This window comes from Besnoitia besnoiti, chromosome IV (assembly GCF_002563875.1).
Source record: "Besnoitia besnoiti strain Bb-Ger1 chromosome IV, whole genome shotgun sequence".
In the NCBI taxonomy this organism is placed as follows: Eukaryota; Apicomplexa; class Conoidasida; order Eucoccidiorida; family Sarcocystidae; genus Besnoitia; species Besnoitia besnoiti.
The window spans coordinates 4,589,321-4,612,862 of NC_042359.1; the positions used below are offsets into that span (position 1 = coordinate 4,589,321).

The 23,542-nt window shown below is 54.9% G+C and overlaps 7 protein-coding genes across 7 annotated transcripts; all 7 read left to right on the plus strand.

Moving 5' to 3' along the window:
• Positions 1-1,640: 1,640 nt before the first annotated feature.
• BESB_057470 (SAG-related sequence) lies at positions 1,641-2,756 on the plus strand (the record flags this gene model as incomplete). The annotated part of the gene is made up of 1 exon (XM_029364182.1): positions 1,641-2,756. One exon carries the CDS (start codon positions 1,641-1,643, stop codon positions 2,754-2,756), a length of 1,116 nt encoding a protein of 371 aa, XP_029220105.1.
• A 1,995-nt stretch (positions 2,757-4,751) lies between these two features.
• On the plus strand, positions 4,752-5,837 carry BESB_057480 (SAG-related sequence; the record flags this gene model as incomplete). The annotated part of the gene is made up of 1 exon (XM_029364183.1): positions 4,752-5,837. One exon carries the CDS (start codon positions 4,752-4,754, stop codon positions 5,835-5,837), a length of 1,086 nt encoding a protein of 361 aa, XP_029220106.1.
• A 1,846-nt stretch (positions 5,838-7,683) lies between these two features.
• Positions 7,684-8,814, plus strand: BESB_057490 (SAG-related sequence; the record flags this gene model as incomplete). The annotated part of the gene is made up of 1 exon (XM_029364184.1): positions 7,684-8,814. One exon carries the CDS (start codon positions 7,684-7,686, stop codon positions 8,812-8,814), a length of 1,131 nt encoding a protein of 376 aa, XP_029220107.1.
• Positions 8,815-10,660: 1,846 nt separating this feature from the next.
• BESB_057500 (SAG-related sequence) lies at positions 10,661-11,791 on the plus strand (the record flags this gene model as incomplete). Its single annotated transcript, XM_029364185.1, has 1 exon — positions 10,661-11,791. The coding sequence occupies one exon, from the start codon at positions 10,661-10,663 to the stop codon at positions 11,789-11,791; it is 1,131 nt and encodes a 376-aa protein (XP_029220108.1).
• Positions 11,792-13,969: 2,178 nt separating this feature from the next.
• BESB_057510 (SAG-related sequence) lies at positions 13,970-15,097 on the plus strand (the record flags this gene model as incomplete). The annotated part of the gene is made up of 1 exon (XM_029364186.1): positions 13,970-15,097. One exon carries the CDS (start codon positions 13,970-13,972, stop codon positions 15,095-15,097), a length of 1,128 nt encoding a protein of 375 aa, XP_029220109.1.
• A 4,542-nt stretch (positions 15,098-19,639) lies between these two features.
• Positions 19,640-20,743, plus strand: BESB_057520 (SAG-related sequence; the record flags this gene model as incomplete). Its single annotated transcript, XM_029364187.1, has 1 exon — positions 19,640-20,743. One exon carries the CDS (start codon positions 19,640-19,642, stop codon positions 20,741-20,743), a length of 1,104 nt encoding a protein of 367 aa, XP_029220110.1.
• A 1,585-nt stretch (positions 20,744-22,328) lies between these two features.
• BESB_057530 (SAG-related sequence) lies at positions 22,329-23,447 on the plus strand (the record flags this gene model as incomplete). Its single annotated transcript, XM_029364188.1, has 1 exon — positions 22,329-23,447. One exon carries the CDS (start codon positions 22,329-22,331, stop codon positions 23,445-23,447), a length of 1,119 nt encoding a protein of 372 aa, XP_029220111.1.
• Positions 23,448-23,542: the final 95 nt, after the last annotated feature.

Sequence of the window (23,542 nt, forward strand, 5' to 3'; positions counted from 1 at the left end):
AGGGCGTTCGCCTGTTTGTGTATATAACGTTGATACGATTCGAGATTCTTCGAGGTTAGCGGTTGCTGTCGCTGAGCCAGTTGGCTGAAGGGGCTCTATCCCGAGAGACGTGTGAGAGGCGAAGACCTCATGACTCCCTGTTCGTGATAGATTTGAACAAAAGGCTCCCATAGTTGGCGTCAAGTGGGCATCTGAATGTCTTGTGCTGGACGCAGAGTACAACCTCGTGACTGCCTAGTGTTCAGCACTAGAGATCTACATGGGACGGTTTTGTCAGCAAGCAGTCCGAGTTTTCGTCGCTTTTCGTTTTGTTCGGGAGGCTCTCGGCAGGCGATCTCCCACCAGCCCGGATGGAGAGCTTTCCCCCACGAGAGTAGTCGCCACCGGTCGTAAATATTCGAGGCTTTCTGGCATTTCCCGGAGTAGTGGGGTGTATCTGGGTTTCTCGGCGTTTTCCGTTCATCTCCTGGATAGAGTACGGTCTGTACCCTGGTACAGCCATAGCGCAGCACAAGGGGAATCTTCCTCAGGTTTTGGAAAGGGGGAGACCTCAAGGGCACTACTACTACCCAGGTCTGCTGGAACGACAAATCCTGGTTCGAGTTATATAATGGAAGGCATCTCGCCAAAAAAGCAGCAGAATGGGCTCGCCGTGAACGAGTTTGCTTCTCTTATTAACTCAGGATATTTTGTCCGCATTGATTAATGACACTGGGCTGCAGCCGAAGGTCTGTCAGTGTTTCAACGCGCAGGCCAATGTGGACGGCGGCTCCAGGGAAGGCAAAAGGTAGTTCCGATGGTGGCAGGCTGCAGAGTTCACCATCGACGGCTGCAGCGTGGTAGTAAATTATCTAAAAGTATACCCGGGTTCCCACCGTGAGGGGTCTGCACACACCTTTCGGACTTACCAGGTACCTTGACTGCTTCGCATTTCCTTTGGGAGGATTGGGAAAGTCCCTCAGTCGAGGCGGTGGGGTGGAGACCAGCGCTGGGGCTGAACCCGACAGGGGTCGGGGGTAGAGCCAGTGATCAGGTGCATTCCTCACTCACCGTCTTCAGAGTTGTATCCTAAAACCCAGTGCGGCGAAATTGTCTAAGAATGATCCCGAGGGTACGAGAGCATACTAGGTGGACTGCGTGCGCGGGACTCTCTCCCCTCGAAGCGGATTCAACAAAGGTCTCTCCGATCCGCGACACCCCACCGCCCTCCAGCCGTCCGCTGGGGTCACGACGCAGTCGCAGCTTGCTCGAGAGCAGTCAGTCGATTTTCGCATGCACACTTCTCGCCCTCCTCTCCACACGGTTGTCTTGCCCAGGCAATGGAGCACCGCATGTGCATTGGAGGCATCGACTGCTTTGTTTGTTTTGCTGTTTCTTCCCTCGAAAATTATCCCGAGGGGACTTTCGACCCAATAAACGACCTCCTCTGCATCTGGTTCGTTTTCTTGTCCGTCTCTCGGACGTGAGCATTTCGTGGACGTGTGTCAGTGCCGCGCTTGTAGCCCTTCAGTCCTTGTCGAACCACGGCAGCAGGCGCACGTGATATCAGATTTTTGCGTGTTTAGAGATTCACAGCATCACGTGGGCGCTGATTGCTGCACTCTTGTCTTTCGCGTCTCGTTGCCGTTTGTCTCAGAATCATGCTTGGTCCAACGGTGCTCTGCTCTTCCGCTCAGGCGTTCTCCCGAGCCATGGAAGAAAGAGCAGAAGGGAAAAAGCGGCTGCGTTCGAGCCTGGGGCCATCTGTTCTGAAGATTATTGCCATCATAGTCATATTTTCTGGTTTTCCATCGTTGCCCTGCGTAGGGGCGAAGGAGGACGCGCCCGTGTCTCTCGCCTGCAGCGCGAGTGGCTCCGAGACCACGTGCACCTGCTCCACACAGGTAAACACGGACGGCGAGAGCAACAGGTCGGCTATTCTGTCAAAAGAGACAAATATCCTTAGCGTCAACTGTGATGAGACTCTTCAGTTTTTCCCCACGGGGGAAAATGGCACGACGGTCTGTCCAGCAGGGGTTACCGCCCAGAACCAGTGCAACCTTAGCGTTCCCGAGCTTCTCTCCGAAAAAAGCGACGTCAAGTGGGAAGACTGCGACATAAAAGCCAAGGGCAAGAATCCGTGCAAGCGTCTGACGATTCCTGAAGTCACCCTCCCGTTCGTCGACCAAAAATTTGCCGTGGGATGTACCGCCAACCCAGCAGACAGCTCAAAAATATGCGAAGTCCCTGTGACAATCCAGGCCAGAGCTACCGAGACAAACGGTCAGACTGTCACCTGTGCCTATGGCGCCGACAGCAACGAAATCCGTCAAGCCGTCACGCTCAACCCATCCAAGAACAGCTTCACTCTGGTCTGTGGAGACAAGGGAACCGTGTTGCCGACGAACTACGATACTAAGTTTTGCTCATCGGATCCAGAGAAGGCGAAGGAGACTTGCGATGGAGACTACGAGTCGATTCTGCCGGGATTCGAGAACAGCTGGTGGAAAAAGAATATATTTGCCAACTCGTTCACTCTGTCGATTCCGGTGGAGAAGTTCCCGACGGAGCAGGCGAAGATGGTCGTCGCGTGCCAGCAAACGACACCGAAACCCAGCAGCAAGATAGCCAAAGATGAGATAGCAACGTCCAGTGTGTGTAGAGTCGACGTCTCTATCGAGGCCGGTGGCGCTGCCTCCTTGTCACTAGGCTCGTGGTACTTCTCTTCTTGGCTTCTGGCATTCGCCGTCACTCTCCTGGTAGCCCGCTTCATGTGAGAGAGTCCGGCGCTACCATCAATGTAGAGTGCGTGTCCAACAGCGATGGATGGGTACCCTCAACCCTGTTTCGCTTTGGGATAAGCCAGAAGTGGTGCAGCCGCCCACCTAGTATCGACGGCCCCCGAAGCAAGCGGAATTATCAAGGAGTGATGGCGCCTCACGTGGAAGCCCTTTCCTTGTTTGCGCAGGGGAGGTTTGTTTGACTCAAGTTGTGTGCCAGGCGATCGGTTGCAGTCACTGAGGCCGCTGTTGGGAGGGGTTCTATGTGAGACGCGTGCCAGAGGCGGAGAATCTGTGACGCTCTTCGCCGAGACAGATGTGAAAAAAAAGCTCAAATCATTGGTGTGAAGTGGCAATTTGAATGCCTTGTGCGGAGCCCATCCAAAGAGGGTGGTTTGTTAGACTGTATGTCCTCTGACCTGGCTCCCTTATCTGAATTTTGAGGGTAGATAGATCTCCTCGTGACTGCCTACTATGCACTGCCGGTTCTTACGTGCCGCCTTTGCGACAGCAGGTCGACGAAACGAATTTAGCATTTGCTGTTTTCGTCGCCGTATCCATGAGCCCCCTGGGGGACGTTCTCTCAGCAGCGCGGATGTGCTTTTTCGATTGAGTAGTGGTCACCGGTCGCAGAAGGCCACGCCGTTGTGGCATCTCGCAGAGTTCTGGGGTGCGTCTGTGTTTTCGGCATGTCCCTTCTTGGGAAATCTGGTCCTCTTGATTTCTGCTTCTGCTACAGCAGCTGTGGCAGCACTCCCCACTGGCACCACATGAGAAGCGTTTCGTGGATAGAGTGCCAACGCGGTGTGTATCCTGCTTCGCCTGCAGCACACACCGGAAAAAACATGCCCTTTTTTTTCTCAGGGGCACTACGCCTATGGTCTGTTGGAAAGCATAAAGTGGCTCGGGTTGCGTAAGGGGAGGCGGAAAAGCAGCACAGAGGCTCGCCTTGCACGAGGTTGCTTCCCTCGCGCGGCTCAGCATACTTTGTCAGTTTTTTTCAATGAAGGCGTCTCGGTGATTCAGCCGACGCAGCTCAACACACTGTAGAGATGTGAAAGGTTTCCGAGTGTGACAGACTGCGCCGGAGCCGGCAGTTATCCACAGTCGGCTGGAGCGTCAATGGTGAATTGCCCCCGCAAACACAGGCTGGGATCCCGCCAGAAAGACGTCCGCACATCCTTCAGACTCGCCAGCGACCGTGACTGGTTCGCATATCCTTTGGAGGAATTGGGAAGTCCCTCAGTGGAAAACGGAAGTAACTGCAGACCTGCACTGGGTCTGAGCCCCGAGGGATCGGACGCAGTGCGCGTGTCTCAGTGGCTTTCCTCACGCTCCCCAGTCTCCGAAGACCTTCACTACACATCCAAACCGAATATCGTCCAAGGATAATCCCAAGGGTTCAAGCGCATGGCAGGAGAGCAGCCTCAACCGGTCCTGCCTCATCAACCGGTTTTAACAACCGGGACCTCCCCCTATCGACCGACCCCCCCCCCCCCCCCCCACCCCTCTGCAGCCGACCCCCGCGGTCACGCCTTTTCTAGGGCGGGCTCGAGGGTCTCCTTCTGCATGCACAGTTGCCTCCCCCTCTCTGCACAGGGCTGTCTTGCGAAGACAATGGAGCGCAGAGCACTCCATGTGCACTGGCGCATCGGCTGTCTCGTCCGTCTTCCTGTTTTGCCTTCGTGCTGAAGGATGCTCATCTCGATAAGACACCACTTCCTCATCCGGCGTGTTTGCTTCACCGGCTTTTTGGGGGACGTGAGCATTTCGAGCGGGTGTGGCAGTGAAGGCGCCAACAACCGTCCAGTGTTTGCCGAACCAACGTATCAGCTGCAGAGTGATACTGACTTTCAGCGTTTTTAACGATCACTAGAACCACGACGACTCTGGTGGTGATATATCTGTTCTTCGTACCTCACACCCGTTTGTGGCAGAATGGCGCCTGGTGCAACGGTGCCTTGCTCTTGCCCTCAGGCGTTCTCCCGAGCCATGGAAGAAGGAGCCGAAGGGAAAGAGCGGGTGCGTTCGGGCCTGGCGCTACCTGTTCTAACGTTTATTGCCACTATCGTCGTATTTTCGGGGGTTCCATTTCTGCCCGGAACAGGGGCGGAAGGGGTGACATCGGTGTCCCCCGCCTGTACTGCGAGTGGCTCCGCAACCACGTGCACGTGCTCCGATGCGGCAGCCGCCGCCAGCGCAGCCGCCGCCAGCGAGAGCAAGCAGTCGGCTACGCTGTCGAAAGACACCAACATTCTCAGCGTGAACTGCAGCGGCGGCCTTCAGTTTGCACCAACAGGGGACAAACACACTATGGTCTGTTCAGCAGAAGCTGGTGACCTGAAGCAGTGCAATGTCGAAATCGTCGAGCTTCTCGCCGGTACACCGAATGACGTCAAGTGGAAAGCATGCGATACGCAGGAAAGAAATGGCAAACCAAGCTGCCAGACTCTGACTATTCCCCAGGATAACCTCCCATTTGTCGACCAAAAATTTGCTGTGGGGTGTACCGGAGAAGACAGCACCAAGAAGGTATGCAAGGTCGACGTCACCTTGAAGGCCATAGCTAGCGCGACAAACGGTCAGACTGTCACGTGTGCCTACGGCGCCGGCAGCAATGAATCTCGTCAAGTCGTCACTCTCAACCCATCCAAGAACAGCTTTACTCTGGTCTGTGGAGACAAGGGGACGGTGTTGCCGACGAACTACGATACTAAGTTTTGCTCCTCAGATCCAGCTGGCACGAGTACGACATGCGACGGAGACTACCAGTCGATTCTGCCGGGCTTCGAGAACGGCTGGTGGAAAAAAGACGATCCCGACACCCCCAAGTCGTTCACTCTGTCGATTCCAGTTGACAAGTTCCCGAAGGAGCAGGCGAAGATGGTGGTTGCGTGCCAGCAAACGACACCGAAATCCAGCAGCAAGATAGCCAAAGATGAGATAGCAACGTCCAGTGTGTGTAGAGTTGACGTGACTATCGAGGCGAGTGCATTCGCAGCCGCAGCCAGAGGGATGAAATGGGCGTTCGCCTCACTTGCTGGAACTGCTCTGCTTGTCATGGTCTCGCAAGCTTAGCTATGGAGGCGGTGCAAAGAGACGGGCATGCACACACATCAGGCTAATCCTCGTTTCCCCTCCGCAGATAAGAAAACAGAGCAGGCCTCTAATGAAAGGCTTTGGCCTGAGAGAGGATGGCTCAAGCGAGTTTTGTCTGTCGTGGTCAAAAGAGCGGCGGTGGCAGTTTACTGGATGCTGCGGATGTGTAACTCGCGGAGAGACAAGTGACCGCACCTGGCGTGGTCTCCATCTCGGGGTTCGATTTGTTGCGGCTTTTCAAGAAGCGCCGACGCTCCGGCGAAATCGCAGCGGTATCGAGCATAAGCGTCACGGTCGTTTCGTGGGCGGCTGGGGTGGCGTCGCGACCAGACGGTGCTCTCCGTTTCGGTCTTGGTCAGTCTTTGCACATTTTCAAAGAGCTCTGCATGTAGCTAGACGACTGGAGTGCTTTCAGATAGCGTATCGTCTCCTGCCTGTTTCTAATCCTTTGGAGAGTCTAGAGAGTGGTGGAACTGGATTTCGGGCGCGGGGCCTACAACGGAGCAGGTCTGTCAACCAACTTGCGTTCTAGCCGCAGCGTCGGCAGTCTGTCTTCTTTTTGCGAGCCGACCGAGCCGCACATAATTTCTATAGGTCAGAGTTCGCGCATCATCGAAATCCATAGTCGTTTCATTCGGTAGCCGGCACGCGTTCATCACAGGACCGCAACGAACGAAGCAGTCCGCGCGCCTTTTTTCTGCGAAGATAAGGCAAGGTACTACTACGCGGGCGAAGCGAGCAATCGCACCGCATACGATAATACCGGGGCCAAGGAATTCCAACAAACATTGTACGACCTAGTCCCGCTTTGTGCTGCTGCGCGATAATCACCTCCGAAGAAAGCCTCACGGGTTGATTTCGCGGACGGAGAGTTGCCCCTCGGGTAGGCACCACCGCCGAATGATGCGAGGGAACAGAAATCAATCTCAAGAAAGAGGGTTAGTCGGCTCCCCTACTGCAACGTGGTGCGAGGGGAGTCTCGATTGTGCTTTTGAGCGCCAATCGCTTGGCTTCGATTTTGCTCGATCCCTGCAACTGCCGCGTGCCAAGGCGCCGAGTCACTGGCGACCTAGGCTGTAGCTATCTCAACTGTCACAGATGCACCGCATAGATGGCAGTTCTGTTAGAGTCGTCAGGAGCAAGTAGAAGACCCGAGATCATGTCTTCTGGAGGAGCTCGAAAAATCACTCTGTGCAAACCGAGTTGACCGCAAACTAGTGCACTAGTCTGAACTCAGAGGGGTTCGGGCGTACTTCGTGCGGCGCACTCCTCACGTCACCGAGCCTCCAGTGAGTTTTTCCTTGGCAGTGAAACAGGAAACCGTCTCAGGATAATTCCAACGGCTCAAGTGCACGCCAGCTGAGCAGCCGGAGGCAGTCCGCTCCCCTTTCACGCGGCCTGCCGCCTTAGGCCCCCCTTCGCCCTTGCCTCCCTCCCTTTCAAGCGGATTTAGCAATGAAAGTTCTTCCCACCTAAACCTAAACCCCGCCCCCGTTCCAGCCGTCTCCGGGGTCACGCCTCTTTTAGAGCGTGCTCGAGGGTCTCCTGCATGCACGCTTCTCACTCACTTCACACACGTGGCTGTCTTGCGAAGATATGGCGGCGTGGAGCACTGCATGTGCAGCGCGGGGAGTCGACTGTCTTGTCTGCTTCCCTGCTTTGCGTCTACCCTCGGAAATCATTCGTAACCGTTCACTGATTGTGGGTTCACAGCGTCAGACGGGTCGCAGTATTAGCTCTGTGTGTCTTCAACAACCAGCGGCACCACGAGCGCTTCGGTGGCGGCAATCTCGTTCTTTCATGTCTGGCTCCCCGGAGTTGCAGAATGACGTCTGGTCTGGCAGAGTTCTTCTCCTCCGCTCAGGCGGTCTCCCGGCTCCCGCAGGAGAGAGTACAACGGAAATGGAGGTTGCCTTCGAGGCCGCAACTATCGTTTGTGGCGTTTATTGCCGCTGCAGTCGTACTTCTGGGTTTTCCGTCGTTGCCCACCTCAGGGGCAGATGAGCCGTCATCCGTGTCCCCCGCCTGTACTGCGAGTGGTCTCGAGACGACTTGCACCTGCTCCGAAACGAAAGCCAAGGCCGGCGTGAGCAACGAGTCGGCTACGCTGTCGAAAGACACCAACATTCTCAGAGTGGAATGCACTAACCCTACTGTGTTTGCACCCACAGAGGCAAATGGCACAACGGTCTGTTCAGCGGAGCCTCCCCCCGACTTCAAGGACTGCAAGGAAAATATACAGCAACTTCTTGGTGGAGATCCCAGCAGCGTCAAGTGGGAAGCCTGTAAAGAAGAGAAAGCAAAGGGTGCCGAAAAGTGCAAGACCCTGACTGTCCCGCAGACGAATCTCCCGTTCGTCGACCAAAGATTTGCTGTGGGTTGTACCGAGGAGCCAAACAACAACAACAAACTTTGCAGAATCCCTGTGACAATAAAGGCCAGAGCTAGCGCGACAAACGGTCAGACTGTCACGTGTGCCTACGGCGCCGGCAGCAATGAATCCCGTCAAGCCGTCACTCTCAACCCATCCAAGAACAGCTTCACTCTGGTCTGTGGAGAGAAGGGAACCGTGCTGCCGACGAACTACGATACTAAGTTCTGCCCCTCGGATCCAGCTGGCACGAGTACGACATGCGACGGAGACTACCAGTCGATTCTGCCGGGCTTCGAGAACGGCTGGTGGAAAAAAGACGATCCCGACACCCCCAAGTCGTTCACTCTGTCTATTCCAGTTGACAAGTTCCCGAAGGAGCAGGCGAAGATGGTGGTTGCGTGCCAGCAGACGAAAACGAAATCCGGCAGCGGCAGCCCTGCAGAAGGCGCGGCAACGTCCAGTGTATGTACAGTTGACGTGACTATCGAGGCGAGTGCATTCGCAGCCGCAGCCAGAGGGATGAAATGGGCGTTCGCCTCACTTGCTGGAACTGCTCTGCTTGTCATGGTCTCGCAAGCTTAGCTATGGAGGCGGTGCAAAGAGACGGGCATGCACACACATCAGGCTAATCCTCGTTTCCCCTCCGCAGATAAGAAAACAGAGCAGGCCTCTAATGAAAGGCTTTGGCCTGAGAGAGGATGGCTCAAGCGAGTTTTGTCTGTCGTGGTCAAAAGAGCGGCGGTGGCAGTTTACTGGATGCTGCGGATGTGTAACTCGCGGAGAGACAAGTGACCGCACCTGGCGTGGTCTCCATCTCGGGGTTCGATTTGTTGCGGCTTTTCAAGAAGCGCCGACGCTCCGGCGAAATCGCAGCGGTATCGAGCATAAGCGTCACGGTCGTTTCGTGGGCGGCTGGGGTGGCGTCGCGACCAGACGGTGCTCTCCGTTTCGGTCTTGGTCAGTCTTTGCACATTTTCAAGGAGCTCTGCATGTAGCTAGACGACTGGAGTGCTTTCAGATAGCGTATCGTCTCCTGCCTGTTTCTAATCCTTTGGAGAGTCTAGAGAGTGGTGGAACTGGATTTCGGGCGCGGGGCCTACAACGGAGCAGGTCTGTCAACCAACTTGCGTTCTAGCCGCAGCGTCGGCAGTCTGTCTTCTTTTTGCGAGCCGACCGAGCCGCACATAATTTCTATAGGTCAGAGTTCGCGCATCATCGAAATCCATAGTCGTTTCATTCGGTAGCCGGCACGCGTTCATCACAGGACCGCAACGAACGAAGCAGTCCGCGCGCCTTTTTTCTGCGAAGATAAGGCAAGGTACTACTACGCAGGCGAAGCGAGCAATCGCACCGCATACGATAATACCGGGGCCAAGGAATTCCAACAAACATTGTACGACCTAGTCCCGCTTTGTGCTGCTGCGCGATAATCACCTCCGAAGAAAGCCTCACGGGTTGATTTCGCGGACGGAGAGTTGCCCCTCGGGTAGGCACCACCGCCGAATGATGCGAGGGAACAGAAATCAATCTCAAGAAAGAGGGTTAGTCGGCTCCCCTACTGCAACGTGGTGCGAGGGGAGTCTCGATTGTGCTTTTGAGCGCCAATCGCTTGGCTTCGATTTTGCTCGATCCCTGCAACTGCCGCGTGCCAAGGCGCCGAGTCACTGGCGACCTAGGCTGTAGCTATCTCAACTGTCACAGATGCACCGCATAGATGGCAGTTCTGTTAGAGTCGTCAGGAGCAAGTAGAAGACCCGAGATCATGTCTTCTGGAGGAGCTCGAAAAATCACTCTGTGCAAACCGAGTTGACCGCAAACTAGTGCACTAGTCTGAACTCAGAGGGGTTCGGGCGTACTTCGTGCGGCGCACTCCTCACGTCACCGAGCCTCCAGTGAGTTTTTCCTTGGCAGTGAAACAGGAAACCGTCTCAGGATAATTCCAACGGCTCAAGTGCACGCCAGCTGAGCAGCCGGAGGCAGTCCGCTCCCCTTTCACGCGGCCTGCCGCCTTAGGCCCCCCTTCGCCCTTGCCTCCCTCCCTTTCAAGCGGATTTAGCAATGAAAGTTCTTCCCACCTAAACCTAAACCCCGCCCCCGTTCCAGCCGTCTCCGGGGTCACGCCTCTTTTAGAGCGTGCTCGAGGGTCTCCTGCATGCACGCTTCTCACTCACTTCACACACGTGGCTGTCTTGCGAAGATATGGCGGCGTGGAGCACTGCATGTGCAGCGCGGGGAGTCGACTGTCTTGTCTGCTTCCCTGCTTTGCGTCTACCCTCGGAAATCATTCGTAACCGTTCACTGATTGTGGGTTCACAGCGTCAGACGGGTCGCAGTATTAGCTCTGTGTGTCTTCAACAACCAGCGGCACCACGAGCGCTTCGGTGGCGGCAATCTCGTTCTTTCATGTCTGGCTCCCCGGAGTTGCAGAATGACGTCTGGTCTGGCAGAGTTCTTCTCCTCCGCTCAGGCGGTCTCCCGGCTCCCGCAGGAGAGAGTACAACGGAAATGGAGGTTGCCTTCGAGGCCGCAACTATCGTTTGTGGCGTTTATTGCCGCTGCAGTCGTACTTCTGGGTTTTCCGTCGTTGCCCACCTCAGGGGCAGATGAGCCGTCATCCGTGTCCCCCGCCTGTACTGCGAGTGGTCTCGAGACGACTTGCACCTGCTCCGAAACGAAAGCCAAGGCCGGCGTGAGCAACGAGTCGGCTACGCTGTCGAAAGACACCAACATTCTCAGAGTGGAATGCACTAACCCTACTGTGTTTGCACCCACAGAGGCAAATGGCACAACGGTCTGTTCAGCGGAGCCTCCCCCCGACTTCAAGGACTGCAAGGAAAATATACAGCAACTTCTTGGTGGAGATCCCAGCAGCGTCAAGTGGGAAGCCTGTAAAGAAGAGAAAGCAAAGGGTGCCGAAAAGTGCAAGACCCTGACTGTCCCGCAGACGAATCTCCCGTTCGTCGACCAAAGATTTGCTGTGGGTTGTACCGAGGAGCCAAACAACAACAACAAACTTTGCAGAATCCCTGTGACAATAAAGGCCAGAGCTAGCGCGACAAACGGTCAGACTGTCACGTGTGCCTACGGCGCCGGCAGCAATGAATCCCGTCAAGCCGTCACTCTCAACCCATCCAAGAACAGCTTCACTCTGGTCTGTGGAGAGAAGGGAACCGTGCTGCCGACGAACTACGATACTAAGTTCTGCCCCTCGGATCCAGCTGGCACGAGTACGACATGCGACGGAGACTACCAGTCGATTCTGCCGGGCTTCGAGAACGGCTGGTGGAAAAAAGACGATCCCGCCACCCCCAAGTCCTTCACTCTGTCTATTCCAGTTGACAAGTTCCCGAAGGAGCAGGCGAAGATGGTGGTTGCGTGCCAGCAGACGAAAACGAAATCCGGCAGCGGCAGCCCTGCAGAAGGCGCGGCAACGTCCAGTGTATGTAGGGTCGACGTGACTATCGAGGCGAGTGCATTCGCAGCCGCAGCCGGAGGGATGAAAGGGGTGTTCGCCTCACTTGCTGGAACTGCTCTGCTTGTCATGGTCTCGCAAGCTTAGCTATGGAGGCGGTGCAAAGAGACGGGCATGCACACACATCAGGCTAACCCTCGTTTCCCCTCCGCAGATAAGAAAACAGAGCAGGCCTCTAATGAAAGGCTTTGGCCTGAGAGAGGATGGCTCAAGCGAGTTTTGTCTGTCGTGGTCAAAAGAGCGGCGGTGGCAGTTTACTGGATGCTGCGGATGTGTAACTCGCGGAGAGACAAGTGACCGCACCTGGCGTGGTCTCCATCTCGGGGTTCGATTTGTTGCGGCTTTTCAAGAAGCGCCGACGCTCCGGCGAAATCGCAGCGGTACCGAGCATAGGCGTCACCTATCGTCAGCTGGCTGCATCGCGAGGACAAGGTGCTCTCCAACTACCTAAATACCGTTTATGTCAATCTCTGCATTCGTGTGACATTCCTGCATGTGGCGGGATCGGTGGCATTGTTGCCAAGATAGTGTAGTCTCCTGCATGCATCAAGTCTTTTTGGCAGAAGGCGGAGGCCAAAGACTGATAGAGCCGCACTCCGAGCACGAAGCCAACAGTGAGCAGGCCTCTCAACCGAGTCGCTCACTAGCGGCACCTGCGGCAGTTTGTTATGTCAGTCCGAGGGCATCGAGCTGCATATTAGCTCTCTAGGCCAGACTATGGGAATCATCGAGATCTTTAGTTGCTTCATTGGCGCGTGGGCACCCGTTCATCACACGGCGCGACTGACGGAGCAGTTCCCGCACCGTGTTAGTGATATTGTAGCGGACGGAAAAGTCTGTCTGTGTCATCCGAAGCGAGAGAATTCGCAGTATACAAGACATGAATCCCATGAGTTTCAGTAGACAATGTAGGAACCAGACTCATCCAGCGGCAAGTACGCGTGGACCGCATTCGAACAAAGCGTCGCAGAGACGGTGTCGCGAACGAAGAGTTAACTGCAGAACAGAAGGTGCGAGGCAACGTGACGCTCTCCTTGTTTCACTAACTAACCGGAAGTAGTGTAGTGGAACCGCAACTTGCTTGTCTGAATCTGATGTAGGTGGTTCGTAAGTAATTTTCCGACGAACTAACGCGGTCACTGGTATGGGGTTATCTGGGTGCGGTAACTCAATCAACGTCGATTGGCTTCTGGTACTTTGAGACCTTGTTAAACTAATCCGTGTATGGACTGTACCTACTTGACTCCTGAGTAAGGTGAGGAGTCTCGTCAGAAACAGTGCCATTCGGATCTTCGACCAGGTGTGGCCTGTGGGCAGTCTTGATTGTGCTCTAGAGTGCCAATCGCTTGGCTTCAGCTGTGTTCGATCCCTGCCACGCGGCTTCTACAAACCCGGCGGTGGATGAGTCCGTTCCTGGCGGCGTCTGCTGGAGTTAGCTCAGGTCTTACAGATGCAGCGCGTAGCTGCGCCCTCTGTTCGCGTCGAAAGACGAAGGACGCGTGACGAGAAGCTCGAATTCCCCGCTCATTCTTCTGGAGGATCTCGCAGAGTCATTCAGTGGAACCATAGAGAGGTATCGCAGGCCAGCGCGGGGGCCGAACCCGACGGGGGCGGGGTGTAGACCTACAGTGTCAGTTGCACCCTTCTTTCACGCCCGATCTTCGAAGTCGTTTGCCATATCCAGAACAGTGGAAGTGTCTACGGATATTCCAGGCGGCTCAGGTGCACGCCAGGTTGCAGACTGAGACGGTCCCCTCCTTTTCAAGGGGGTTCGAGGAATCAATACCTTTCAGTATCGACCAACTTCCCCACCACCCTCCAGCCGTCCGCTGGGATCACGACGCAGTCGCAGCTTGCTCGAAAGTAGTCAGTCGCCTTTCGCATGCACACTTGTCGCCCTCCCCTCCACACGGTTGTCTTGCCAAGGCAATGGAGCGCAGAGCACTGCATGTGCATTGGAGGCATCGACTGCTTTGTTTGTTTTGCCGTTTCTTCTCTCGAAAAGCTTTCCGAGGAGCGGTTCCACCCAATAAACGACCTCTTCCGCATCCTCTTCTTCTTCGTGAGAGTCTTTTTGGGGGACGTGGGGATTTCGTGGAGGCGAAAGTGTGGTGGCACGGCGCGCGAAACTGTCGAGTGCTTGTCGAACGGGCCTGTCCGCTGCGGCGCGCGCTTAGATTCCGGCGTTTTTATCGGTCACCGGCGCCACGTGGATACTGCTCGCTACACCTTTGTTATACGTGCCTCACTCTCGTTTCCCACACAATGGTTTCTCATCCGTCGGCACTTTGCTCTTCCGCTCAAGCGGTCGTCGGCGCCATGCGGGAAAGAGCACAGCGGAAAGGGCTCTCGCCTTCGAGGCTGCGACTACCGTTTGTGGCGTTTGTCGTCGCTGTCGCCGTTGTCCTTGTTTTTGCGTCACTGCCCGCCATAGGGGCTCAGCAGGCGTCACCCGTGCCCCTCGTGTGTGATGCGAAGGCCCCCGAGACGACGTGCACCTGCTCCGAAGCGAAAGGCAAGGCCAGCGAGAGCGAAACGTCGGCTACCTTATCGAAGGAGACGAACATCCTCAGTGTGAAGTGCAACAACGATCTTGTTTTTGCGCCAACAGGCAATAAAAACACGTTGGTCTGCCCAGCAGGCTCTGGTGACCTGAAGGACTGCAAGCTCGACATTGTCGAGCTGCTTGCCAAAGAACCGAGCGGCGTCCAGTGGGACGAGTGCAACGAGAGGGAAAAGAGCACGGGAAAGTGCAAGACCCTGACTATCCCGCAGGCAAATTTCCCGTTTGTTGACGAAAGCTTTGCTGTGGGTTGTACCGTAAACCTAGACTCCAACGACAAACTTTGCAGAATCCCTGTGACAATCAAAGCCAGAACTAGCGAGACAAACGGTCAGAGTGTCACGTGTGCCTACGGCGCCGGCAGCAATGAATCTCGTCAAGCCGTCACGCTCAACCCATCCAAGAACAGCTTCACTCTGGTCTGTGGAGAGAAGGGAACCGTGCTGCCGACGAACTACGATACTAAGTTTTGCTCCTCAGATCCAGCTGGCACGAGTACGACATGCGACGGAGACTACCAGTCGATTCTGCCGGGATTCGAGAACGGCTGGTGGAAAAAAGACGATCCCGCCACCCCCAAGTCGTTCACTTTGTCGATTCCAGTTGACAAGTTCCCGAAGGAGCAGGCGAAGATGGTCGTCGCGTGCCAGCAAACGACACCGAAACCCAGCAGCAAGATAGCCAAAGATGAGAAAGCAACGTCCAGTGTGTGTAGAGTCGACGTCACTATTGAGGCGGGTTCTCCTGCCTCCTTGTCGCTGGGCTCGTGGAACTTGTCTTCTCGGCTTCTGGCACTCGCCGTCACCCTCGTGATGGCTCGCGGCATGTGAAAGAATTATCGGGCATCCACTATGGAGTGGTGAACGAGACCGATGCAGGGCTGCTGGGAAACGCCGTCCTGATTTGGGTTAATCCACAAGTCATGTTGCCTCGCACCTCCTGCTGACCACCCCCAAACAAGCGGAGCTATCAAACAGTCATGGCTGCTCGCGTGGAAGCCCTTTCCCTGTTTGGGCAGGGGAGGTTTGTTTGATTCAAGTTGTCTCCCAGGCAAGACGTTGCGGTCAGTGAGGCAGTTGGCTGGAGGTGCTCTGTCCTGAGAAGCGTGCCAGAGGCGAAGGCCTGCTAACTTCTTTTTCGCGACAAGTTTGAGCACAAGGCTCACGTCGGTGGCGTCCAGTGTCCTTTTGTGCATCTTGTGCTGAACGCATGCAACGACCTCCTGAATGCATATTCTTCAGTGCTGATTCTCTACGTGACACGCTTGTGTGACAACAGGTCGAAGAACTTAATGTGTCACTGTCTCTTTATGCCTTGTCGTGGAAGCCGGCGGCGGACGTTCTCCCAGAGCGCGGATGGAGCGCTTTTTCGCCTGAGTTGTTGTTACCAGTCGCAGATTCCCGCGCGTTCTGGTTTCTTCCAGAGTGATGGGGTGCATGTGTGTCGCTCTCTATGTCTCTCCTTGGGAGATCTCAGGTATTGATTTCTGCTTTTGGTACAACACCTGCTGCATCGCCGTACACTGGCCAAATGCAAGAAGCGCTTCATGGAAGGAGAACAGACACGTCTGTATTCTGGTTACCTGCAGCACCACACAGGAAAAAGCATGCCTAGTCTCTGGAAAGGGGAAACCATGGGCGCACTACGATTCAGGTCTGCCGGAAAGCCTATGATGGGATCGAGCCATTCAAGGGGACGCATGTCGCTGAAAAGCAGCAGAAGAGGTTCGCAGTGAAGGGGGGTGCTTCCTTCATGCGAATCAATATATTTTGTTCGCGTTGCTAAGTAAGTATGGATGGCAGGGAAGGGTTGTCAGTGATTCAACGCTCTGACCAAAGTAGCCAGTCGCACTTGAGAAGGGAAAAGGTGTTTCCGAGGGTGACATGCTGCAGCAGAGCCGGAAGTACCTGGTGGACGCCTGAATCTTGAAAGGCAAATTACCCCGGCTGAAACTAAACTCGAGGGTCCACAAGTAAGGATCTGCACACCTCGCGCCCTGCTCCTCCAGCGGATGGTCTCAAAGAATAGTAAGAACAACCAGGACCAAACAAAAAGGTATTTCCTACTTCTGTGGGCAATAGACATAATGTAAAATACATCGCCTGCTGGTTCGAAAGTCACCGTTTTCTCAGCTGTACGCCGTACATCTTCAGTGCAACTGCTGCCTGGCAATGGCTGAGGCTGCAGCAAGCTGGAATACAACACCCATGCCCGCCTCTTCAGTTCCCCCCCAGGGACCGTCTGCGGAAAGTATTCTTTTCTCGTGATGAACACATTGGGCACACTATGTGCTGTTTTACTCAGATAATTAAAAAGAAGCGTGTAAACGGCTCTGTCGAGGCTCTTCGCGAGTCGAGAGCTTTGAGTGTCTTGCATGCGTCACCGGAGACTCCCGACTCCCCGTTCGCGGCGGGAAGGCGGTCGGTCTTGTGGAGGGCGGCAGCGAAGGCGACTGGCGACGGCATGTTTCGCCTCACCTTCGGGCCTGGTTTTATCCCTCTTTCAGCGCGCTGCCTTTCATAAGTGCTTGTTACGAGAACACTGTCAGGTCTATATTTACACACTGTTTGCGGTATGGGTCTGGTCTGTCACAGTCCCCCGGTTTTCCTGCATTTGACTCCTCGCAGGGCAATTCACCACGCCCGTTGTCACAAACGAAGTTCGTTCAGGTTCTGGAAATTTCATCGGAGGCCTCCGACGGCGGGTGCAATTTCAGTCGTGTTTGCTTTCTGAGAAGAGACTGAAGATGGCGCTGACGTGGACTGGCACTGTCGGCTTAACTGCTCTGTGTAATTTAGCGTAGGAGCTCTCGCTGAAACGGAGACATTCCGCTGTGATCCGACCGCCGAAGACCCAAAGTGCGCCAGCAGTGAGACGCCTCTGCGAGAGGGCAAATAGCCGCTGTCTGTACCCTGTCGCAAAAGAAAAATGTACCTGAGGTGTTCTGCAAACCCAGTTCAAAGTACGCACCCGCTGGACTAGATGGCAACACGGTTTGTGCAGCAGGCACAGGCTGCATGAAGGAGCAAGGAAAGCACCACGGACAAATCGTGTCTCGATTTCCTACGCGTCTCGCAGGATCGCCGACCAATGTACAGTGGGAAGACAATCCTCCGAAAACATGAACCGCCGATACAGCGAAAGTCTTGGCAATTCTGCCACAAGATTTCCCGTATGTCGATGGCCACTTCCTGGTAGGGTGCGCCGGTGCCCAAGAGGATGAAATGCAAAGTTACTGTGAAGGTGGAGGCTCCCCCGAGCGTGACAGAAGGACAGATTGTCACATGTGCCTACGGAGGCAGTAGCAACGATTCGCATCAAACTGTCAGGCTGAGCCCGACCCAAAACAGCTTCACTCTGGTGTGGAGACAAGAGAGAAGTACTGCCAGAGAAGTATGACGAGACTTCTGTACCTCTAAATTGAAGGGCGGTAAGGAAGTCTGCGATGGCGACTACAACTCTGTTCTTCCTGGCTACGAGAAACAGTGGTGGGAAGCGGACAGCAAGGCCAAGTCGTACACACTTTCGATTCCGGTTGACCAGTTCCCGACACAGCGGGCGAAGATTGCGGTCGGGTGCCGCCAGAAGGGTGAATCCCTCAGCAGGACAGAAGGTACAGAGCATGCAGCAGGGAACACTGCGTGCAGTGTTGACGTGACGATTGAGGCCGGCTCCTCCGCCTCCTTTTTGGCAGGGATGATGAGTATCTTATCCCGGTTGCAGCGGCGTGGCTTTCGTAAATAACGTTGCGGTAAACTGCCTGTCAAAACTGTATAGCACCGTCATGCGGATGCGTCAGTGGTTTTCTCAGAGGGGGAAGTTGCTTTTCGTTGCATGCCTCTTCACTCACGATATGAAAAATTCACACAACGCTTCGGTAGGGTTAAGCTGGCGACGACTTCGCACATCTGCATATCAGACAGCGTCGGATGTGTGGATCATATCTAGAAAGACGTGTTGCAAGGCGGGCGATCCAAGCGCCTGCGAAAGCTGGCATGTTGCTCGGAGCCAACCGAAGAAACCTGGCGCCATAGAGCAGGAACGTTCATAGTCGACGGTTCTTCGGTCTCATGCGGATTCCGAAGGCATGTTGCGTGTTGAAGTACAAATGTCATACGCTTCCGCATCGATACCGTTCAAATCGTACCGGTTCCTGGTATTGGACACGTTAAGAGGTACAGCGAGACGCTGCTCGCCAGCGACCTAACAGTCTGAATGCACAGCAGATATGAAGGGAATGTCGCTCCTCCAGGACCGGTACGAAATTGAGTGATCGATTTGCAGTGTCTACCACCCGTGCTTTAGCAGGGATAACGCGTGGAAACATGAACTGCGCCTGATACCGCGGACTGGAGTGCGCCTCCTCGAACACACGGCTTTGTAGACACTCCACCCCCTTCGATCACTACTACCTGAAACCTGCTGGATAACGGGCGAGAAATCACGTCGCTGGTTGCATGTGAACTGCTCAGTGGTGTGCTTCGCGTTTGGCGTGGACCGACAGATCATGGCTACGCCATGTTTCGGTACTCCCACATTAAAAGTAGCTATCGTCTCTGTACAAATGATCCGCGAGCAAGAACTGAGCCACCAGACGACCAGGTACTTCGGCGCCAGCGCCGCGGCGCCCCACTACCATGTCGGTCTGACGTTCAACCCTAGGGGGGGCCGGTCTCCGCGGTTCGGCATTGAGTTTTCGGATCCTACCTTTCGTTACTCTTAAGGGCATTGCGCTCACACACTTAAATGTTGGCAGTACCATCCTCCCGTTTTATTGGAACAGTGCTCGACGACTGTCCAGCTAAGAGCGCATGCGTGTGTCGCACAGTCCACGTGTCTCGTTTTCACCCAGAAGACACTCAACTAAATAGAAGCTGCATTGATATAGAAGACAGTGCCGAAAAGCCTCTCCGTTTTGAGGCGAGAAGGCAGCAACTGTCTGGGGTAGAGCTCAAGGGCACTCTTATTCAAGTTTGCTAACAGGGCAGATACACCGTCCCCGTGAGGACGGGGGGCCTCCACGTGAAGAGTGACTGCGTCCAGCAAGATCGACTCGCGACAACGAGTACGGGTCTAGCTTCTCTCAGAGATTTTCGTTTTTTCAGTTCTGGTGCCTATACAACAGACAGCGGTTGGCGATAATCTAAAATTCCTGCCGATTCATATTCCCCAGCAGCGTCTCCAGGCAACATTTGCATATCGGGCGCACCGCTGGTGCAGTTTTTTTTTTCCACCCGTGGTTATTGTCTCCTCTGCCTGCGGCAAGCTCCGTGGTGTCTATTTTCTTACGGCAACAGCGCGCTGGAGTCCTGCAGATAGGTTTTGTGTCCCATATCGCTGCTTATCACTTTGAGGTGTTGTCGCTGGTCACGATGGGAGTATACTCACCTGCGCGACTTGAAACGTCGGACACTGGAAGACTACGACGGAACGCGTCGAGATTCCTAGTAGTACTGTGCTGCGTCATCGGCGTTGTGCAGCTAGGTTGTTTACCGTTTTCCGTGGTCGGAGTGTCCGCAGAAGAGGCACCAATGTGTGTGGAAACTGAAAGCAAGACCACCTGCACGTGCGCTGAACCGCTCCCATCCCGAGACGCGAAGACAGGCGCGGCAAACCTGTCCCAGAAGAGGAATTCGCTTGAGGTGATGTGCAAAGGCAACCTAAAATGCGCACCAGATGAGCTGAAGGCGTCCACAGTCTGTGCAGCAGGCACTCGGGATCTGACTAAATGCAAGGACGTTAAAGATGGCAGGGACGCGTCTTGCGTTTACCTTCATACGCTGCTCGCTGAAGCCCCGACAAGCATAAAGTGGCAAGCAGTATCCGTACAAGGCAAAGGCACGGATCAGTCGAAGATGCTCACTCTCGGACCAGAGAATATCCCCTACGTCGACGGGCAGTTCGTCGTTGGATGCATGGATTCTAGCGCCTCCACCACGAAATGCACAGTCACTGTTTCTGTGGAGGCAAGAGCTAGCGCCACAAACGGACAAACTGTCAGATGTGCCTACGGCGCCAGCAGCAACCCTTCCCACCAAACCGTGACGCTGAGTCCATCCCAGAACAGCATCACTCTGGTGTGTGGAAAGGAAGGAGTTGTGCTGCCGACTAAGGTCGACCACACATTCTGCTCCGCAGAGTCAGACGCGAAAGAGGCTTGCGACGGCGAGTACAAGACGATCATGCCCGGTTTCGAAAGCACCTGGTGGAAGGCAGACGCGAGCGGCTATTCGTACACACTTTCGATTCCGGCAGACAAGTTCCCGAGAGAGCCAGCAAAGATTGTGGTTGGATGCCAGCAAAAGGAATCGTCAGCCGGCAGCAGGGATTCGTTATACCGTGATTCTGGTCCAACTGTGTGCACCGTTGGCGTGACGATTGAAGCCAGCCAGGCTACCTCTGTATCCATGGGGGTGTCGGGTGTGTCAGCATTTCTTGCGGGGGCTAGTGTGAACGCTCTACTGGCCTATTTGTAGACAACTTGAGAGCAGTGTGTGGCAGAAGCCGCGGTTCCCATCTAGTTTTGGCTACTCTGATGATCTCGATAGATGTCGCTAGTGTTGGCTGATGCACTGCAGTATTCTAGTCTGTCCCAGAAAGAGCCTTTCGGTCCAGATCGGTAAAAAGCAGGTGCACTTTCTCTCAAGCGTCAAGGATCGGTGGCGATTCATCGTTGATAGTATTTGGGAGCGTCCCCAGTGAGATTGCTGCCAGACGCCTGCACAGAATTGATTTTACTCACGGAAATCACTGCTGCCGGTTGGCAGACTAGTTGTACGGCATGCAAGGATGGATCGTTTTAGAGAGGAAGACATCCATCAACATATCGCGTGGAAAACTGTGCACAGGGTTTCTCCGTTGTCGCATAGGTTTAGCGGGCTCTGCGATTTTTACATGGATGACGATGGCTGGGAACTCCACAGTCAGTCTAAGGGCAAAATGCGATTATGTTCTCTCCTGGCTGAAACAGCCAACAACAGTGTGTAAGTTGTGTGTTGTTTATTTGCATTACGGTTCATGTGAGTCACACACAGGGGCTCACGAAAAACGCAATCGGAGGCCTCAGGGAGAGCGAGAAGGCCGGAGACTGCATGTGCCCGAGCACTTCAGCCGAAAACTGACACATCCTGAACTAGCGTTACGCAAGATCGATGACTGACGAAGTATATAAGGCTCTCCGTAGCCGTTGTGTGGTTCCTGTGCAGCTCGCTAATGCGTGTGAAGTCTTCAAGAGAAACGACGGAGGAAATCTGGCATGTCAGTGGCACAGATGGAGCTTGCCAAACTACCACCTGAGCAGTATTCTTCTCTCGCCGTTTTGGTTAAACTGCGGAGGAGTGCAGTCTGCAATTGTAAAGCCGAAGTACGTCCAAACTCCACAGCCAAAAAAGCTCCATCGTTCTTGCAGTCCAAGCAGATAGCAACTACGGCTAGACTCCCTGTTAAGCTGCGTCCTGCTAATGCACTAACGTGACGGCCAAATGCAATACCATTAGTGAACAGAGGTAGACCTGCTCATCTTAAGAGCGAGAGAAACCTACTATTCTACCGCCCTCCCGCCATTTGGTGCATATACATACGAAACAATCCCCCCACAGCGCCAGAATTACGCGTAGTCTGGAGCGAGGGCTGCGGCTTCTCGCGTAGCTGTGCTGCGTCGGGCGCACGAACCGGGACAGTTCGGCGGAAGCGGGCGGCGACACTGAGGCTTTTACGGGAGCGCGAGGGCAGCGGAAACTCGCAGTAGGGTGCGTGTCTTGGGAAACTCCAAGATCCCGCTTTCATGCATCCGTGTCGACTCCCTCTTCAGGATAATTCTAAAGCGCTGCCGGTCTTGAACTCGCGCTATTTCAGATTCTCCACCTAAACCCTAAAACACTACGGTGACCGAGACCTCGTCGCTGTGCGGACTCTCGGTCGTTGGTGTTTCGCTCGTGTGTGGCGTCGTGTTTCTGCTGAGCTAGTGGGTATTTGTGCATCCGGCTTTCCCGTATAGCAAGAACCACCAAGCTTGACCGACTTCCTTCCTGTCTGCTGCGTGACCAAGTCCACTTCCGCGTCATGACGCAAGCCACAACGTCGATTTCCACAAAGTCCCTTGTCGTCGGGGGCACCCTCCAGAAGCGAGGCGTGCACAAGAAAGATGGCGTGACATCCCGAGTGAGACTGGCGCCCGCTGCGATATGCGTTGGTTTGGTGTCGCTAGCTCATTTCTCGCTGCTTCTTACGGCGGGCGCCCCGGCTTCAGCGTCAGAGACTAAAGAATGCGTGACAAACGGTACCAAGGTAACGTGCTCGTGCGACTTGACGTCCGCCAGCGAAAAAGAAGCGATGTCTGCCGTACTCTCGCAAGACAAAAACACGCTTAGGTTCGAATGCAAGTCTAATTCGGATTCCGTGCCTGGTGGAGCAGAGACCGCTGTGGTCTGCCCTGAAGGCACCTCAGACTTGACCAAATGTGACATTCAGCTCAGCTCCCTCCTCGCCGGCGACTCCAAGAGCGTCAAATGGGTACCTTGCCCATCGAAAGAGGAGCACTGTAAACAGTGCGCCAGCCTAACGATCCCACAAAACAATTTCCCCTATGTCGATAAAAAATTCGCCGTGGGTTGCAAGGAGCAAAACGGCAACAAGTTGCGCATAGTGGGCGTGACACTGCAAGCAAGGCCGTCCGCGACAAACGCCCAGACCGTCACCTGTGCCTACGGTGCCAGTAGCAATGGCTCGCATCAAACCGTCAAGCTGAGTCCGACACAGAGCAGCTTCACTCTGGTGTGTGGAGAGAAGGGAGAAGTGCTGCCAGCACAGTACAACAAGCACTACTGCTCATCAGACTCTCAAGAGGCTGAGAAGACGTGCAGCGAGGACTACACGTCAATTCTTCCGGGCTACGATGGCAGCTGGTGGGAGGCAACTGAGGCGTCCAACACATACACACTTTCGATTCCAGCAGACAAGTTCCCGAAGGAGGAGACAAAGATTGTTGTTGGCTGTCAGCAGCAGCAGCCGGTCGCACCCCCGCCATCCGGCAAGAAGGAAGGGAAGAAGGAGCCGAGTCCAACTGTGTGTAGCGTTGACGTGACGATCGCCGCGGGTTCTGTCTCTTCTCTGGACCAGCGGGTGGCTCTTTTTTCCGTGTGGTTTCTGGGTGTTGGTGTTGTTCTCGCCCACGTCCTCTGAGCAAGGTCTAGAGGCACTCCCCCAGAGGGTGCTGTATCGGTGGCTGGAACATCCGATGGGCGATCGGGCGCCTTAAGGCAGAGCGTTGGCCTTTT